This window comes from Ochotona princeps, chromosome 20, assembly GCF_030435755.1.
Source record: "Ochotona princeps isolate mOchPri1 chromosome 20, mOchPri1.hap1, whole genome shotgun sequence".
In the NCBI taxonomy this organism is placed as follows: domain Eukaryota; kingdom Metazoa; phylum Chordata; class Mammalia; order Lagomorpha; family Ochotonidae; genus Ochotona; species Ochotona princeps.
This window is the reverse complement of record NC_080851.1, coordinates 32,421,536-32,441,682: the sequence shown is the minus strand read 5'-3', so window position 1 is coordinate 32,441,682 and position 20,147 is coordinate 32,421,536. Positions and strand designations below refer to the sequence as shown.

The 20,147-nt window shown below is 39.1% G+C and overlaps 1 protein-coding gene across 2 annotated transcripts in view; it reads right to left on the bottom strand.

The window, feature by feature from the left end:
- Nucleotides 1-6,447: 6,447 nt before the first annotated feature.
- Nucleotides 6,448-20,147, bottom strand: part of TMEM196 (transmembrane protein 196) — a 52,389-nt gene continuing 38,689 nt past the window's right edge. For both annotated transcript variants that reach the window (XM_012926171.2, XM_004582457.2), the window contains exons 2-4: nt 13,568-13,624; nt 10,299-10,553; nt 6,448-6,865 (exon numbers count right to left, since the gene is read on the bottom strand). In XM_012926171.2, coding sequence (XP_012781625.2) covers nt 6,806-6,865; nt 10,299-10,553; nt 13,568-13,624 — 372 coding nt within the window. In that variant the 3' untranslated portion in view covers nt 6,448-6,805. The remainder of the gene's footprint in view (nt 6,866-10,298; nt 10,554-13,567; nt 13,625-20,147) is intronic.

Sequence of the window (20,147 nt, the reverse complement as noted above, 5' to 3'; positions counted from 1 at the left end):
ACACCTCCCTAACCCAGTGTGTCCTCTCCTTGCTGTGGACACTGTGGTCACTCCTTGCTGCAGCAGAGTTGTTGCAGCCTTCTTGCAAGGTTTTCAAATCCCAGGACCCTGGCTAATCAGGTTAGCCGTGGTGTTCACCAGGGGGCCTGGGCAAACTTTCACTTAGTCCCATCTGTCTTCAGCTCATCACAGAACAAAAATAGGAAATTTTCTTTTATTAGCTTTTGAAGATGACTTCAGAGCTGTGGTTTAATAACCCACCTGCAGGCTGCAGAGTTGGTGGGGGGTGTTACCTCCAAGAGCCTTGACATTAAAATGGTTCCAAAGAAGCTGGTACGGAAAGTGTGGGGGTGGAAACCAGATACAAGTGAAATGTAGACTCCAGGCCTTTTGATGTGTGATGTACTCCGATGTGGCCAAAAAATTCAGATGAATGTATCATATTCTAGATCTCTCAATGCCTTCAGAGAGCTGTAGTCATAACAATACCCCTGTGCTTGTGGAAACTATGACAGTGGTAAGATGGACTTGCCCAGTCATCAAAGAATGCCCCGAAGGAGAGCAGAAGGGAAGACTCAACTAAAGCCAGCCCCTTGCTAGTAACATTTTTGAAACTCTAAGATTTGCAGTGAAGGGTGTGTTTCTGAGTTGGCTGGGCCGAAAGTTATCTGGAAGAAGTAGACATACCTCTACCCCATTTGTGTCTCAGTTTGCTTTGTGGGTTTACTGTGGTGATCCTCTATTGTCTTGTACCAGGTTGGCTTCTGGTTAACAATGACCGTGTTAGCTCCATCTGGAAGAGAAATCTTTCTTTTGATAATTTTTAGCATGGCTAACTGAGCTAAAGCAGGGAACAAGAAGAGGATAAAATGCAGACTACAAAAACGAATGCATCTGACACACCAGGGAAGAATTTTGTTTATGGCAAACTTTGTTTTCTCTGAAGTTTAGAAGTACAGTTGCTCTATTTGTAAAGCACCGGGGAATGTGATCTTTGCTTTTTCACTTGTGGCTCCTCATCTGTCTACAGTGATCTGCGTTGTCCAACCTCTTTACGTTCAATCTCAAGTTTCCTTTCATTGTCCAACTCCGTGTTTTGAATTTTTACTTGCAGTTGAAGCAAGTGCCTTTGGGCCAGGTGGTAACGTGGACAAAATCACTGGGGTCATCAGCCGCTGTTGGCTCAATGACCAGGATTTTGCACGGAGGATTTAGCCACTGGGCCATCCTGTCGGGCCAGACTTGCTCCATTTTTTATCTGTCTTCCTGATAATGTGCATGAAAAGCAGCAGATGATGGTTCAAGTACTTGATTCCTGTCACCCACACGGGAAACACAAAGGATATTCCTGGTCACACTGGCCAGGCAGGACAGTTGAGGCCACTGGGGGAAGGAGAAGGAGCAAATCTGTGTGTCTGCCTGCCTATCTATCTGTCTCTGTATTGCTCGCCCACCCATTCACATGAATACAACAAGCTCATATTTAAGATAGGATTATCTCATGCTCTGTGCATCACCATCCGTTTTATTAACATTCAGCTCCGATTACCACCCCTTTGTATGTCCAGCAATTGGTTTGATTTGATTCTACCTCTGTGGGTAGAATCCTTTTTATCTGTAAAATCAAGTGTTAGTTCATTCAGCTGACATATACGCTGTGGTGGGAGGGCAGCCTTGCTAATGGAGCCTCCCACACATCTCCTGCAGCCTTTCCTTCTTGGGCTGTGACCCTGGTGGACTCAAGGGAGTGCTTAAAGCTCCCCATTTCCCCACCACCAAGACATATACAGGGTGATATGTGTGTGATTTTGCGTACAGATGAACTGGGGAGTAATACCTTGAAGAAGCAGCCTTGAGTCCTGATTCTGTTAAGTGAAATATTGTGGCCATTTTTTTTTTATCAGATATTAGGTTTCTTTTTCTGCAACATGTCAGCCAACTCCTAAAGTCTTCTTGGTGACGTTCAGCATTTTACCTTGGGAGAAAGGTTTGTCATCTGTTGCGTCACCTATTCCTTAACTATCTCCAACAAAATGAAGAATATCTACCAACACGGAGCCTCTCCACTAGAAGAAGCTAACACCGATGGTGCTGAAGTGTTGGAGCATTGAGGTGAGTTGCCTCTAGATCTGTAACTTCACTGTTCAGCGATGTATTTCTTGGGAATCTCACTGTATCAGAAGATTCCTGGTGCTCAGTAAATAGTTCTCCTGACAAAGGGAATGAAAGAACAACAAAATTCCCCTGTGTAATTTTACTGGGTCTGCACATTTCCAACAGTTTCTGAGTAAGTTTCCTCGCCTATGAGTAACTGACAACTTGTGATTTATGGATTTAGAATAATTGAATTTCTTGGCTGTCACACACTTTGTGTAAGAAATATTACATATGTTTCTAAAAAAAAGTGGCTTAAAGAAGAAAAGAGTGGAAGTGATGCCAAGTTCTAAAATTTTATTTGGAAACAGTCTTCTTACCAAATGGCACGTCTATGCTCCGTTCCCTCTACTTGTGAAATATGTTTGCTAACTCATCTTTTGAAATGTACTTTTGGAGTCACTCTTAAAAGGGAGCTGTTTTTGAACTAAGACAAAGAATGAAGTGAAAGCCAGCATTTTCTGTGTCTTACCCTCCCAAACACAAGGCATACAGAGGTATTCACTGACACATGGTACTAAGTAGAGTCAATTTTTTTGGGAATAGGAGCTATGCAATCTTTGATTTTGCCTGTCAAAAGTAGAATGTTTATTGATTTAGTGAAACCTTTTTTAGAGAAGAATATTTAACACAAAATCTCTAAAGCACTTTCTCAAATTTGTTAGGGGTGTAACTACTATAACTTTTGTTAGTTTATACTAACGTTGGTGCATCTATGGATTTAACTGGTCTAACAACTTTCAGATTCTACGGAATGTTGATCAACTCTTCACACTTTCAGAGAGAACTGGCTTACTGTGGAAGAACTTATACAAAGATGGAGGAAGAATGGGCAATACCTCTCTGTGGTTTGTCGTTGGAAGTGTTTGTTTATTTAGGTGTGTATTTACTCATGTGAGAGGGAGGATGAACAGGAAAGCAGGAGAGGAGTGGTTGAGGGAGAGGAAAAGATGAGGGAGAGAGGGAGGGAGAAAAAAGAAAGGCGGAGAGACAGAGACGGAGAAAGAGAAAGGAGAAGAGAAAGAGATTCCACTTGCTGGTTCATTCCCCTAAATGCTGGGTGGGATCCAGGAACTCAAGTTATTCCAGTCCAGAATGTAGATGTTCAAGTAGCATCTTTACTGTTAGGCCAGATGTCTGCCCCCTGTATGCTTTTGGCCAGCACTGTCCAATAGAAACTTCTGAAATGATAGAAATATATAATTGGTGTCAATCTGTGGTTCTACAACCCTTAGAATGTGACTAGTTTAATGGAGAAACTGAATGTTTGATTTTGTCTTGGTTCCCTTATATTTAAATTTTATTAATCACCTATGCATAACAGCTACCATTTAGATAATGCCCGTAGACCTTAGAACAGCTAGTGACCTGAGCAATGAAAGTCTACACCTATGAGCATCATCAAAACTGCCTCTACTTCTTCTTGTTATTGAGCAATACTGCACTCCAGAGAAAATAGGTGGACACTTGTTGGAAAATTTCCATTGGTTGGAATGACAGGGGTGGCTTCCTGGCAGTTAGTGGATTGGGACAACCGTTGGAAAAGAACTTGAAATGCCTAGGACGGTCAGTACAATGAGACACTATCTGCCCAGACACCGATGTCAACCACTTTGACAAAGTCACGTGAGCCACTGGGGCTCTCTGAAGACTGTGATTTCATTTATGAGATCTTGTAATCTCATGCCTACTGATGGGTAATTTAATTTGTTATGATCTGTAACATATTCATCTTGCTCGTACAGGAATTTCACTCTCTCATTAGGATCATGTTGTCCTTATCTTCAACCACTCTCCCTGCATCATCACGCCTATCTCAAATAATGTTTTGGATCCCTACTCTTTGGCTGTAACTGTCTCTTCTCATGAGAGTAACCGTTCCCTGACAGTCTCAGAACAGCACATTTGTGCATCTAGCTATAGTGCGTGTGTGTGTGCTTGTGGCGGGGAGAGGGTATCTGTATTATTATAGTAAAGCAATGCTGAAACCATTTGGAATTGTGAAGTACACTGTTTTATTATGCAGACATACCAGTAGCATCATCGTGCCATGTTCCATTTCTCAACCATGGTGTGTATGTGGATACACGTAAGCATACATAAATATTTCAGAATTTCTAAGAAGAGTTCACTTTTATTTTTTTATACTTATAGTAACTCCATCTGTTGGCAGCTAGTCTCTAAAACACACCACCCCACAGCAGATTTACATATTTATATTAATTTTAGTAGCACATCACTTTTCTCCGAGGGTAAGCTCATAGTAAAAGTATGATGTATTATCTTTAAAAATTCCAGTACTTAACTCAACATATAGTCAAAACAAAATTTTCAAGTACTTGAATATTGTCCTCTAAAGTTTGCCTACAGAATCCACAGCACATCCCAAGTTAATCACTCCAGACTCAGTTTGAAAACATTGGGTTGAAATAATTATATTTAAAGAGATATCTGTGCTTGGTTAAACACACACTATGGAGTACTTGAATAATTGTGATGATAGCATCTCTTTTTAACTCTATGTCAAAGCAATAACATGCCTACTTTTTATCTCTGAGGTATGATGACACATTTGTTCAAAAGACATTAAAATATCTCACTGATCCATGACCGTTCCCTGTTGTACAAGCTGCAGAGAAATGCCACTGAAAATTAGAATCCGTCATTTCTTCTTTTAGAATAAACCTGCCTAACAACTTCTTTGGATACATTCAGTAAAAGTATACACACCAACATCTGCACTGTTGAGCTGAGGTTTCAAATGGCAGAGTGCAAGCCAGCTAGTGGCATCAGATGAACACAGTGATGCTGATCTGCTAATTTAGGTTGCGTGTATGGCCAACTTCTGTAAGCTTCCAGACAATAAAGCTGTCCAAACAAGCTGGGCATCCTCATAAACTATACCAAACAGCCAGAGTTCAGTTATTTCTGGCAGAATTTTTTTAAACACGTGAATTTAAGTAGATTGCAAAATGGTCATATTGCTTTAAAGCAAAAAAAAAAAAAACCACTTCATATTTCTATGAACTCGGATTATGTATTAACACAAGTAATAGTTATATTTTATTTTCAAATTATAGCACACTCTTGTCCTGGGCACGAAATATTATTTTATCTGTGATTCATTAAGTAACTCAGAAAAACTGACTGAAATGTATTAATTTGGGGAAATACAAGTATATAATATACTTTGAGTTCTGCATTTGAAACTATTCAGTTTCTTCACGTGCTGTCTAAGGTTGCAGCCTCAGGAATGTTTTCAAAGTCCATGCTGTTTTCTTGCCCACATGTAGTGCCACTTTTTTTTAACCACTGTAGTGTGGAATAGAAGGATTGAATCTAAATACTCAAATGTAAGTCTAATTTTAATTTTCTTCTACAGAAAGTCTCTTCGTGTTTTTGGATATAAAATTTCTCACACGTGGCCTGCCTGTATTATTCTGTGCCAATTGCTAACACAAAACAACACATTTCAATTAAATTAGAGCAAAGTTCACTACAATGTGGGGCGTATCACCTACCCATCTATATAACTGAGTAGGGCTGCAAGGTGTTCGAAATGTCAATGTCATCAACAACTAAAAGCCGGAGTGTTTTTACATATAAAGACGGAAAATATTTGCTGGCCTATGACTATCATTATCTTATTAAAACATTCAAATAATTAAGTAATCTATCTTTATACTTACTTTTCTGGTCATTCAGTTCCATAAATAGCAACCATGATGCTGTTCACCAAAAAAAGTGATAATGGGAAATTTAGTGTAAATTCAATATGATTTTTTGGGTACAAAACGCCTTGTGCAATTGCCTGCCCATCTCTATTGGGACAAAGTGAAAATAATAAAAGCCACAAAACCCCAGTTTCTTTTAACTACCTGTTTACATTCATGTCTGCAACAAATATATGCTGTATATACTTTCAGTATTTACAGGATTTATACACACATACTTTATTCTCAGGCTCATTCATGAGTATGCAGATCCATCCGCAAAGCAGGATCGAAATGTTCCTTAGATGATACGGACTGGTCACTCTTGTGCAAAATTGCAAAAAATATCACACCGATTAATATTCACTCTCTCTTTAAAAAATCTCTTTTGTAGCCTTAAGGGTTTTTTTTTTTCATTTACAAATAAATTATGAAATGCAGTTTTTTTCACAAATTGGAAATAATAATTGTAATGTTTTTCTAACAAGGCATTGCTGGGGTTTTCAATTGTGATGCTCTTGAAGCCAGCCATCTTTCAAAACAAAGACACCAAATAAATTGTGGTTATTTCTTGATATTTGTACTTTTCTGTTGCTCATATGAAATGTCATCACGAAGTTAATATTCATGCGAGTCGCATAGTGTTTGTGTAGAATGTGAATCTTATTTCTGCTTTCTTTTCTAACTGAAAACTCTGTTTTAGAATAATCTGCAAAGTCTGCTGAAATTACTGTGCTAGGACATCTCTGGGAAGTTTTTCATCCCATAAAAAGAAAAAGCTGGAGGCAAAATTGAGGAAGGATAATTTTAGCGGATACTCAGGAGAGGCAAAGGCAAGTGTAAGAATTGATTTAAATTTATCTCCTAGTCCTTTGGTATCTCCTTGCCTCATGAAAATCTTAGAAAAAGAAATAAAAGTTCAGTTCTTTAAAATATGATTATACTCTTCCATTAAATATTAGCTGTGGTCCTCCATTGCTCATGTTGTCAGTCATTTCCTGTTAGAAAAATAACAAGAGTTAATTAAAATTCACTTTAATAGTAAGACATTGATCTAGTTAATGGATTTGCAAAATAGAAATTTTAAGCCATTGAAAAACTTGCTGGGTTTGGGGGAAGGACAAGAATGGATATTGTTGTTGCATTTTAAAACATGAAATCTCATTGCCTTTGGGAGTACATGAAGGTGCTGGTGACCGTCTATTAAATCTTTCTTCTCCTCCACCCTCCGCCTTCCCCCAAAACCTCATTCTCTCCTCCTTGCTCTGAGTTTCCCTGTTCCTCCCTTCATTCTGATTTGAATGAAGTGTCTGACCTAGAAGGAAGAAAACAGTTAAGTGCCCAAGGTTTTCCACTGCTTGGTCTCTGCTGGCCATGTCAACAAAGAGCCAACACATTCTAGGAGTGACCTCTATTCTAAGGAAGATGGTGGGCTTTGCTAAGAACTGGAAAGGGCCCATGAAGAGATCTTTGTTCCTTTGCAGCTGGAGATCACTGGAAAGCAGAAAAGACCATTTTTCCCAACACTGTCACTCATACAGAGGAAAAAAAAATCAACAGTGAGATCTCTTAGCACTAAGAAGCTGAGGAAAACCACACGGGAAGACAATGAAAACATAGATGTAGAGGATAAATGAACGCAGTTCTGTGTGTGACTGCAGTAATGATATCAGCTTAAGAAAAATGTAGGTGCTTTCACTGCACACATTTTATTAAATTAAAACCTTTTACTGTACAATAAAAGGTGGTAAGATGTGAAGGCCCATTGGTTTGCCTAATGGTTACGAAACTATCCTGTAAATACATTTCCAAAATTACCTAGTGATAGATTAATAATGTCTGTGTTAGGACTCATTGCCAAAAGAGCAGGAGAAAGTCATTTTTCTCAGTTATCTCATTCTTTTTTTTTTTAATTATTTATTGTTTAACTTCAGTAATTACATTGTATTATGTGACACAATTACATAGATACTTGGGTTCTCCCCACCCCTCCCCAAACCCTCAGTTATCTCATTCTTATCAATATGTGGTTGGGTTCTGTTAGAAGAAGTTGCTTGCTTGCTTGAGGAGTTTGTGAATTACTGGATTTGTATATGGTGAAAATACATCTGAAGAATACTTTGTTTTGGGAGTGGGGTTAAGTTTATGATTAAGATATTTGATTTGAGATGCCCTTCCTTGACTCACTGTTGATGGCAAGATGATTAAAAGTTATCACTCCCAAATACTTATCAGTAAAATGTACTCAACAATCTCTTCAGAAGAAAGGACATAATGATAATGTCCTTTCTACTGGATTTATGAAATAAATAAATCCTGTGTGACTCTCCTAAAATGATTTCTTACCAAGGTCCTGCAAAAACATCCTGGAAAAATGAAACCAAATGACAGGGTGCTAATATCTTACATCCATTTTAAAAATGCTGGTCCAATTTACTGGATTCCTATTGCAGGACTTTTTAAAAAGCTCTTCTTAAAAAATAATTGAGACAATAAAAGTTTCTCAATTGAATTCATCCAAGCGTGGACACAGTAAAATTATGGAAGGGAAAGGTCACTGTATGTTAGTTCTCACGTGAAAGAATCTCTTCGATTTATTTGCAAACAGGTATGTCCAAATTAACAAGAAGGTACTAGGCACCTGCAAGTGGCTACAGTTTCTGCAATGGGACAACACTATTCCGTGGCTTTCTGTATTTCCACTTATACTGTTTAATCAAACTTAGAGCTATGCTTATTTTCACTAATTTGCAATGTAGGAAATAAATTTGAATTATATCATAACAGATCATTTTCCATTCATAGTTCCCCCCCCCCCCCCGGATTAATGTCAGGCTTCTATTTATGCGATTTTGGCATGAGGGTAGATACAGTTTGTCTTTATCCTGAAACATCTATTATTAAATGTGAAACTCTGGCCTATGAATGATGGTATCGAGTCAGAATCGCAGTGTAGCAGAGAATCAAAGGATTCGTGAATCATCCAAGCAGAAATGTGCTTGGATGCTAAGAGGCAGGCTGAATATTTTAAATACTCAACCAACGTTCAGGCTGCTAGGTTGTGCCATGTAGGTTTAGCTCAGCTCCTCAAGGTAACCCTGCCGGCGTTGGTACTTTGAGGAGCAACCTCACAGCATCAGGCCAGGTTGAGCTGCTGAGGACAGGGCTTCCTGGGGGAGGCAGCCTTTCCTGCAGCGACATCACAACATGGTAACTCCCTAGAAATGAGCGTACCTGGTAGGTAACTCTGGTGTCGGGGGCACCACCGGGCAGCTGGGCAAGTCGGTAATTTCAATAGCCCTCAATCTCTAATGTAAATATATAACAGTCATACAATAAATATTGCACAAAAATATACAGGTAAAACTACATCACACTTGCATAAAAATAGAGTACAAATGAGCCCTTCCCAGACAAGACCATGACCATCTCCTAACTCTTTTCTTCACGTTAGCAGCCCCCTTGTTTTTTATATTGTTCATTCTTCCAGAAGGGCAAGCACAGACATGTTTCAAATTGCTTCTTGGGACAATTTAAGAGCATCTACTTTCCATATCTATAGGTAGAAATACAGTAACTAAGTACAGTTTTCTGTAAAAGGGATTTTATCAAGAAACACACAGTAACTCTCGCTGCTCTTTCTTCTACTTTGTGCTTATGCAATTTTATTTTCCTGATATAAAATTAAAGACAATGCTGCTACTATCTTAGTTTGTTTTACAAATGTTGTATCTTTCACTCAGTATATGCAGCTGCAAGAACTGAATTAAGAAATACATGCACAACATAACAGAAATGTAGAAAACTCACTATACTGTTTGTCTTTCTGTGAAATTAGTGTAATTTCCTCTTTGAATAAGTTTCATGCAATAATAATGCAAGAACCATTTTTTTTTAAAATAGAGACCATGCTATCCTACTATGCATGAAATGAGAATTAAATGAAGCTTTATGTGGACTATAACATCTGCACTGATAGAAAACGCTTTTGGTCGCCTTATTAAAAGGCCCCTTCACATCTGAAGATCTGATTTACATAATCAAATGCGTCTACTTACATGTACAAGGGATGAGCTAAAAAAGAAACTCTTGCGATTGCTAAAACTGGCATTACTGAATAGAAACTGTATTTAATTATGTGTTTTCCTTTGGTAAAATACATTTTAAAATCCATATTCATAAGGCTTTCAGTATTTTATGAAATGCTATTTTTAGGAACTATTTCTTATAAGACCGAAAGACTACAAAGTTATATTGAAAATAGATATCTTCATGAATTGCAGAGAAAAAGCTGAGATTCCTGTGTGCAAAGTGATAGGGCCAATCCCGTGAACTCTCATGTCTGAGCCTATCATCCGTCAGTGGTACACCTAGGGTGGCCTGCCGTTCTCCGTCACTTCACCGCCCACAGAGGCAAGGCGTGAAACTCACTTTCTCAGCCATCTCATGCGAGTGATGCAGGGAATGCTCCCTCTCCGAGAACATCCTTCTCTGCTCGTAGCTCGCCAGTCTGCAGGTGAGCCAAGAAGACAGGGTGCAGCCTCCAATCCCAATGCAAGCCAGAGACATAGAGGCCAGGTGCAGAGGGTACAGGGAAGACGTCTTCTTGGTGACCGCCCGGAGGAACTGAAAATTCAGGATGCCCCCAATGAGTCCACAGATACAGCAAGCTGAAAAGAGGATCATCTGGTAACGAGAAGATAGGGGTGTTAAAGGAGAAGAAGCAATTACAGACTAGAACCCAGCATCTCCTACTTCTAACCCTTGGTAAACAGGTGTTGGTGCTACATGATAAAACACAAGAGCTACTGTTTCAGTGGGTTTTTTTCTAAGTTTTTATTTATTCATTTGAAATATAAAGAGAGAAAAAGAGAGGGAGAGAGCTCCCATCCTCTGGCTCACGCCCCAGATCCCTGCAGCAGCCAACACTGAGCTGGGGACCCAGTGGGAAGCCAGCGCCCAACCCAGGTCTCCCACATGAGGCAGGAACCCCATTCTTTGAGTCCTCTCTTTATTTGGCAGGTTGCTTCAGGACTTCATGTGAACTGGTCATGTTTCTGTGTGTTTTTCGTTTGTTTGCTGTTCACAAAATCCTGCTTGGCTCCTTGCTTCAGAAAAGCTTTTGATCTTACTGTTTGATCTGCTTTTCTGCCCATTGACTAGAGAAGTTTACTTCATGTGAACGCCAGAGGATCCCAGGAAGAATGAAGCACAGTGCTGTATGAACAGTAAATGTCCTGCGACTATTTAATAAGGACAATTAAATATTGTCAGTAATTGCAGTAATTTCATTTTGGAATTGCGCCTGATCTCAATTTTATGGGTTTTCATAGAATTTTTTTTAACTATCTAGTCTTACTTCCTTTCTTCTTTAGATTACCATCTCCGTTTCAGTCACTTTTCTTGAGCAACACTGTAGTTCACCTCAATGATATATTGTTTTTCTTTGTTTCCTGGCAATAATTTTGCCTCTTCTTTGAAAGAGGGCATCAGTCCAGACCTAACTTTATTACAAAGTCTTCCTGGACTCCCTTGATCTCCTCTTCAGTAATTCCCTGGAGCAAACAACTCCATAACTTTACCTCAGCATTTTATTTTTGCCTTCTCAGATATTGCTTGAGGTTGACAGTTGACTATAGCAAGCGCTAGGTGCCCTCAGACTCCTGGACCCTGTGTGAGTGAGCTGCTGTATTATAAAAAAATGACTGACTCCTATCTTGTAAGACAGAAGATCTAGCATTTCAACTTGGCATGCTGAATATCAGAAAGAAGAACGAATGCATTGGCCAATCAAAAAAAATAAGGCTTCATATAGACCACATCATCTCCTCTAAGTATGTGCAGCTCCAAGCAGAGGCTTAGGCCATCAGCATATTAGCTGGCAAATGAAGAAGCATCGCGGTCAGAAAGAGCTGCAAGTAGTTCCACCAAACCCATCATCCTGTACTGCGTCTGTCTCACAGCGCTTATCATCAGGGCTACAAAGTCAATGACAGATGAGTGAAGTCTTTTCAATTTGATTGTGACACTGAACATAGATCACCAAATAGCGAAATCATCCCACCATCTGGGAAGATACAGTTCACAATTGCAAGTCGAACCAAAGAGTTTTATTACATCTGGAAGAATATTGAGACAGAATGTCGTTTCCTGGTATTACTGATCACTGTTTTACTCATTCTCAGATAATATGGAAAAATATTGTATTCTAGCACTCAAATAATGCATGAGGGATAATTAGCAATGACACATTTTTTTCTTAAAATTTACTGTCACAGGAAAGCTCATATTTCTCCTGATGCTATTCTCATTAATTCTTTGAAGACAAGAGTTCATTAACATGTGTTGACAGAACATTTTCACCTAGAAATTAAAATATTGAAATTTGTGTCTAAATGTGTATCCAGTTTGTAGTACTTTTAAACCTCACAGACTGAAGATTGGAGCATCTTTATGGAATGGAGAAATGTTTATAAAATTTGATTAACGAATAGAAAAACCTTTCAACAGAGGGTGGAAGACAACATGCTTCTGCTGGTGGATGTTTTTACAACCTGCTTGCTAGTTTCTATAAAGTTCAGATCTTATGATTTTTTTTTCTTTTCTAATGGACAAGAGAATTAGGAAGAGCAAGCACACTAATTCCTTTTTTGAAAATTACTTCTGGTCTTTTCTGTCTTCCTGCCATCCTGGCTTCCTCCCTTCCCTATGGTTGTTGACAGATGAACCTTGCGTGCACATGGAACGAAGGTCCTATCTAAAGAAGACCTGTAGCATCATACGTATAAATTGCAAGCCTCCAATACAACATTTTCTTTCCTTTTATTAAATTAAAAAAATTTATATCTCACCCGTCTAAAACAGTGAGAACTTTCTCCTTTTTGCTGCCATAGGTTTTTCTCACAGAGAAAGCATGATTGGAAAATAACTGTGGCCCTCTCCACCCTCTAACGTTCTGGGACAGCCAACCTCCCGGTGCAACATGCTCCGCACACTTCCAAGGCCACTTCGTGGGCCCCTTGGGTGACATGAACGCATCCAGATTGTAAAGGCCTGCAGATCTTGCCTGTGGTGCTCAATAAACTGTGGGAATCCCAATCTCAGAACCAGAAGTTCTCCTGCAGCCAGTGTCCGATGAAGTGTGAGCATGTCTCTGACACGGGAAACCTAGGATAGCACCTGGAAGCATCTGAAAATACTTCCATGTGTGCTCACAGTTGTAATAAAATCAGATATAATAAAACCTTGAGGATCAGCTATTACCATAGCAACACAGGGTTCTCACTGCTTTGCAAACCAGTTTCCCAGGCTTGGAAAAGTCAGTCCTCCTAAGACTTAATTCTTTAATTAACCAGTTAAATTGCCTACAGACTCAGTGCCTTATCTTTGTTAGCTCACTTCGGGCATCAGGACTCTGAACTGGAGAAGTACAGCTGTCATCTACAGCAGAGATTAGAGCTTCATTTTTATGTGTTTAAGGAGTATTTCACAGCTTTTTGTGTTGTTAGGATTTTGTCAGTCTCTAATACTCTTGATGGTTTTCTTGGAAGACAAGAAAGCCAGGACTCATATCTCAGTCTCCTTTTTTATCTTAAATTATTAATATTCAGTCTATGAAAGTTGGCTTATCATCATTTCAGTTGTTGAATTCTTACTCTTCAAACACTTCAAGGCACAGTACAAATAAGACACAAACTTACGATAAGTCCTGACTTTTTTTTGGCGCACAGTATTCCACATATGCCACAAAGAAGAAACTGAAAAGGAAAAGAACAACTGTTATTTTTTTTCTAAGATAGAAGAGCCCTTAGATTTGAGCTTGTTATTCACTCCTGACTCTTACTCCAGGGAAGTTTGGGCATTGTAAATTCCCAGCCAAAATTGGGAAGAATAAGACCTCATTCTAGAATAGTAATGGCTAAATATGCAAATTCTAGCAAAATTATATTTTACGCAAGGTGGACGTAAGTAAACCTTGAATCAATTCTGGCACCTAGAAAAATTATTCATTGAATATGTATAGAGCTTTTTTTCCTATTTTCTTTCGCTGTCTTCTTACCCTTCCCATGTTCTGAGGGAGCACGATGCACGGCCCTTGATGCAGGCTAAGCTCCCAGGACTGCTAGACTTAAACACAGGTGAGTTATTTTCCACAAATATAAAGAGAAACATCAGAGAGTTGCATTTCTATAGAGACATGCTTTGTACTTCTCCAACTAACACAAAGGATACCTCCTCATTCTACCAGAAGCTTGCCATTGTATATACTTCATCAAAACGAGATAAAGTTACCTGCGACTTTTTTTTAATTAACTGTAAATAAAGACATGGATGACAGATTTACCAAAGGAGTTGCATCAGCTCTTCTCTCAATGACAGATTCATGGAAATTTTGGTTATCACTTGATGGCAAATACTTTAATTTGAATGGAAACATGTAGGGCTATTGGAGTAGAGATACACATATGCGTTGAACTTGATGTTATCATTGGAAATACAATTAACTCATTAATGTGTCATAAACTTACAAGAGGCTTTCTAGTTTGCAGAGAAAACTCATTTCCCTCGATTCTTAAAATTTTATTTTTTAAAGACAGGAAGAATCATTGTAATAATGAGGTCGATATTTTCACTTAGGTATTTCATTCCAATTAAAAATATCCACGTCAAAATTTTCTAAGGGTTATCAGAAATAAAGTTCATTTAAGAAGCACTGAGAGAATTTACTAGAAAATAATGGGAAAGGGAAGTTGTTGCAAAAGAACTTTTTGATATGACAGCAGGAGGGTGAGGAAGCTGTGGTGCAGGATGGCAGTTCCCACAGGAAACACACCAACATGTTGTGTATGATTTAGATGAGCTTTCAGCTTTACTGCGAATGGATCACAATCATTTATTCATTAAATAGCATTAGAAAAAATAGCATTAGGGGTTTTTGCAACATTCTGTAATATCATCCATCTAAATTAATATGAAACAATTTGAGTGTTTAAATGCATGAAAGTGTATAACTGCATTAAAATTTATAAGTCCATTTACAGTCGACAAAGTTAAATATTTATATAATTTTAGGAGGGTAGGAAAGATTTTCTAAATATAGCACCAAAGTCATAGACCAAAATAGAAAGCACTTATAAACATTAACCAAAAAAATTGCCATTTTGATGGTCAAAAACTCTACTATCAAAGACAAAAAATATTCCAAAAGTATATGACAACGGTCTAATACTTCCTATAAAAAGACCCAATGGATTATTTTTAGTATTGCAAAATCTTGAGAATATAGAAACTCAGAATAGCATTAAACTGGAATTCTTGCATAATTTTTAGAAGGCTTAGAAAGCTATTTCTAAGTAACCATTTACCAGCACATTTTGGGTCCTGGGAGCACATGGCCTTGTCCTTAGCTGGAGGCCTCCTTGCTTATACCGTCTCACATCTGGTCTAAGATGTGCCCAAACAACTCTAGTCTGAACCAATTTTGTACCCACTCATTGTTTCCAGCTTCGGAACAAAGCCCCAGCCTGTCCTTCATCTAAAATTTCCCCAAATAGCACTGTAGTTGCTTCACCTGAACTCATTCTTGAAAAAATTTGAGAACAGTATAGCTTTGCGTTCTGTGGAACTGTTTGGAATCTATAAACATTGCCCTTATTTATTTACAATAAAGTTTAAGGGGATCTTGGGAGCATAGTCAGAACCTCGTTGCAGCTACTTGATTGGAACAGACACAAATGAAGTTGTCACTTCCTGTCGTGCCACATCACATGCATGGGCCAGGAAGTGGGGAGGTGGGAGAAGTTTAGAGCCTGGCTGGGCAAATGTAGAAGAGGAGAATCTGGAAAAAAAATTTCACTCTAGAGTGAGAATACTGTGAGTAGTTAACTTCTATTGGAGTACCTGAAATCCATGTTCTTTAAAGGATATCTAGTAGAACAACATTGTGGAGCAGCAGGTAAAGTTGCCATCTGTGATGCTGGCATCCCCTAGGAACACCGGCTCAAGTCCCAGGTACTCCAGCTTCCTGCGAATCTACCTGGAAGAGCAGTGGAGGAGAGCCCAAATACTCAGAATTCTGGCATTCAAGTGAAAGACAAGGAAGGAATTCCTGGCTCCTGGCTTCACTCTGGCCCAGCTAAGGCAGCTGCGGCATTTGAGGAATAAATCAGCAAATAGAAGGTCTCTCTCTCTGTTGAGATCACACAAGAGGGTCAGAATTCACACATGTAACTTAAGGTTTTATTAAGTCTCCAAGGAATTTCTAGTAATATTATAGAAATGCTCTATGAAAGGACTTTCAGCAGCTCCCTGTTTGTGGTCTGAAAAAGCAATAGAGGATGACCCAATGTTTTGGGATCCTGCACCCATGTGGTTGACCCTGAAGAGGCCCCTGGTTTCTGATTCAGATTGATTCTGCTCTGGCCGTTGCGGGAACACAAAATTTTTCTCTCTGTCTCTTCTTCTTATGGTAAATATGTCTTTGCAATAAAAATCAGTTAATCATAAAGAAAAAAGGACTTCTCAGGATTAGTGTAGTGTCAATTATACAAGCAAATCCACTAAAGTCCAATGAATGCTTACCTACCTATTACTGCTCTCTCTGCCCTTATCCATGTTACTTTTTGTTGTGGTAAAATTAAGTAGAAGGTTAATCAGTTGTGTTACAAACTACATTTGTTTTTTTGGAACCCACAGCTACTGAGAGAGGGATAAAGAGAGAGCTCTTTAGATGAGTGTAATGCAGGTTGGGTGGGTCCCAGGAGCCAGGAAGTTCTTTGGGGTCTCCCAGATGGGTGACGGGCCACTTCTGATGTTCTTCCCAGGTCAATAGCAGGGAGCTGCACTGGAAGCCCGTATGGAATGCTGGCATCACAGGCAAAAACTTTAGCTGCCATACCACAAGGCTTTACAGTCTCAATGTTAATACACCCTGTTTTATACAGAAATTTATGCTAAAATTTCAAACTACATCCCCCTACCCGCTCAACATAATGTTATCAAGTCTGCAAAAGCACTTATCACATGAGGGATAATATGAAGCAAGTAAAAGAACAAATTAGCTAAATAAAAGTAAAGCTGATTCCTGTCATTCTACACAGCCTTAATGAGATATATAAATTTACATGGGAAAATACAATTTCATTTCTGAAAAGATGGGCTGTTCAAATCCAGAGAGGGTGATTTACTTTGCTTTTAATCGAGGCAATGCAAATATAGCAATATGATGGTAGGACATTAAGAATTGTACTGTGAAATAAAATTAGTTAGTCCTCCAAGTGCAATACATCTGAATCACTTGGGGGGGCAGAGGTTCAGTAGACAAATCCATGACTCCTTGGATGAATGCAACTATTATGAAGACAGTGTTCTTTATTTTGAGTGGATTTATCTTATAAATGATTCATGGTGATTTCTGTTTTTTGCTTAGGAAACAGGGAAATGCAAAGGTATCTTTCTCACTCTAGTTATAAGAAAAAAGATGGCAGGCTACAAAATTATCACTTTCTAGAGCTGGTCTGAGAGTTGAACCCCAAGGCAATGATGTAACCTGTCTAAAGCACCACTAAGGAAAGTCCAGTGTATTAGTGACTGTGGAGTGATGTGTGTGTTGGCGACGGGGGAGTGGAGGAATTGTAATACCCTAGTCCTGCCTTCCACCATCTGTTCTATCAAACCAAAGCCCTAAGACCCTGGAAAAAGCACTGCAAGGCCTGTTATTTCCAGGGGCTATACAAAGAAGTGTCACTTTTGTACCAAGAAACAAAGTAGAAAACAACCTTCTTTGCACGAAAGAAGAGACCAACAGAAATCAACCTACGTCTGCCATGCTTTTCTCACACCAGACAGGCACCATCAACCTGTGGAGGAGAGGCAGGAACCAACTGTTCAAGACCAGCCACAGATATGCTGCAGGCCAAGTGTCACAGGAAGACAAGGGCAAAAGACTGAGGAAATTGCAGTCTGAGATCAGGTGCACAGGGACTTGAGATGTCAAGACTGATGTAGAACAACACAGCTCCTTCTTGGCACCTGCACCTGCAGAACTGAATTCTTACTTGATTATGGGATCAGGAATTTTAAAAGGTAATGTGTAGTCAGTTTTGAGAACCACTGCCTATAGGTAGGTTTCCTAACTTGATTAGCTTCCCCTCCCTTTTTTTTTTTTTTTTTTTTTTTTTTTTTTACAATTGGGATTTATGCCAAATTACTACGGGAATAGAATCCCCAGGTCAAAGGAAGGCTTTGACAAAGAGGGACATCCATAGAGGTCTACCTAGGGTTCATGCAAGAAAATTACAGCTATGCATGGACAATATCAAGAAAAATAGGAACTTTGTATGGACTGTGCTTCAAATACCTAATAGGTGAGAGAGCCAAGTGGTAGCAGAGCCTAAAGCTGAGGGAGAACCAGGAGTACAGGGGGGAGACACCTCTGTGATGGAGATGATGAGGAGGCTTAGGCTGAGGAGCTATTACTCATTCCATAAAAATTGCCAGCACCTTAGCTTCTTGCCAGAGCACAAGGCAACAACAGGCACCATTAGAGGAATCTGAGGATGCAGGAACAATATCAATAGTAACAATGTAACTCTTCACTACAATGACTCCCCCTCTCACACTGGCAGCTCAAAGAAGATATTAAGATAAAATAGGAATACAATATTTTGGAAAAATGGATTCCTAGCCAAATTCTCATTACAACAGCAAGTTACCAAGAAGACGCACATTTCACTGAGGGACTGATGCTAGAAGAAATTAATTATGCTGCTTCCCGTCTATCTTGGGCTTGCTGATATGACATTATTAAGGACGGATGGACAGGCATTTGGAGCAGTGGCCGCAGCACTGATTGGTCCACTCAAAGTCCCTGTAAGAGTAGAGGAGTTTGAGTCTCCGCTCTACTTATAATCCAGACTTTCAGACAATACACACCTAAAGAGGCATCAAGTGATGGTTCAGGGGTGTGGATCACTATCAACTACGTGGGAAACTGAGTTCCAGCTCCCTGATCATTGAGGGCATTTGGGGAGTAAATAAGGTGATGACAGATCTCTATCTTATAGCAATTCTAACAAAAGAAATTAAAAAAAATCTTAAAGAATCTATGCTTTGGACTGGGAGATTATTCCAGGTTTTCTAGGGATACCCAACGTGTAAGGACAATGGTCCTTTAAGAGGGAGGAAGAGTCCCCGAGAGACAGAAGGCTATGTGACAAGAGAAGCAAAGACATCAAGAATCAGAGTAACAAGCCATGAAATCTGGAGAAAGGAGCCCTGAGCAGAGGTGAGCCAGGGGTGAGTACAAGCGCCGGTGGACTTTGCAAGCTGGAGGGAGCAAGAAGTGAATTATTCCTGGAGCCTTCAGAAGGAAAGAGGTCCTACAAATCCGTTTTAGACTTCTGGCCTCTGACACAGTAACAGAATAAATTTCAACTGTTTGACGCCATGCAGTGTGTGGCAACTGCCACAAAAGCAATTACAAAATTAATTACAGGTACCAAGAAATGATTCCACACGAAATGCTCTGAAAGTAGCAGCAGCTGCTGCTGATTAGGACATGCAGTAAGGCACAAAGCAGCAAATGCACAAAGAAAAACAAAGCCAAGTAGCTTTAGATGAAAAATAATTGGTGGAAAAATTAATAGCTGGCATGATTATTTAACATGCTTTTGTCATAAGGTGTTTTGGAAGTAAAGAAGTAAGTGAAAGATTCAAGATTCTTGTATCACTTAGAAGGAAAACACAGATCCTAACTGGCTTTAGATATTGACAGAGAAACAACCGTAAGCTTGTGCTTCAAATTATAAAACATAAAAGAAATAAAATAAGGAGGAAAAATACAACAATAAAACAATGCATCTTTATAAGAAATGAATTAATTTCAAACCAAAAAATATTTTGACATAATTTCATGAATGCATGCAATCATACTAAATTTGAACATGTTCAATTTTCCTAAGAGTTTTCTTAAAACTACTTCCCCCAAAAAGCAAGCTTCATTTATACTTATGAGCTCTCTCTCTCTCCCCTCTCTCTCTCAACATTTCCTTGGTGCTAGTTAATAAGCTCTTTAGTAGTATTCCTTTCTCTCCAAAAAAAAGTTTAATTTGAAAAACATATTAATAATACTGTAGAACTTCTCAATACAAATTCCATAACCAAAAATTTCGGAGCTAAGATTGTGTGGAAGCCAATAAAGGTAGCAGGTCCATGAGCTGGCTAGGAGGGTGAGCAACGTTTGGCTGAGGCAATGGGGAAAGATGCTGGGCTGGTATTGTT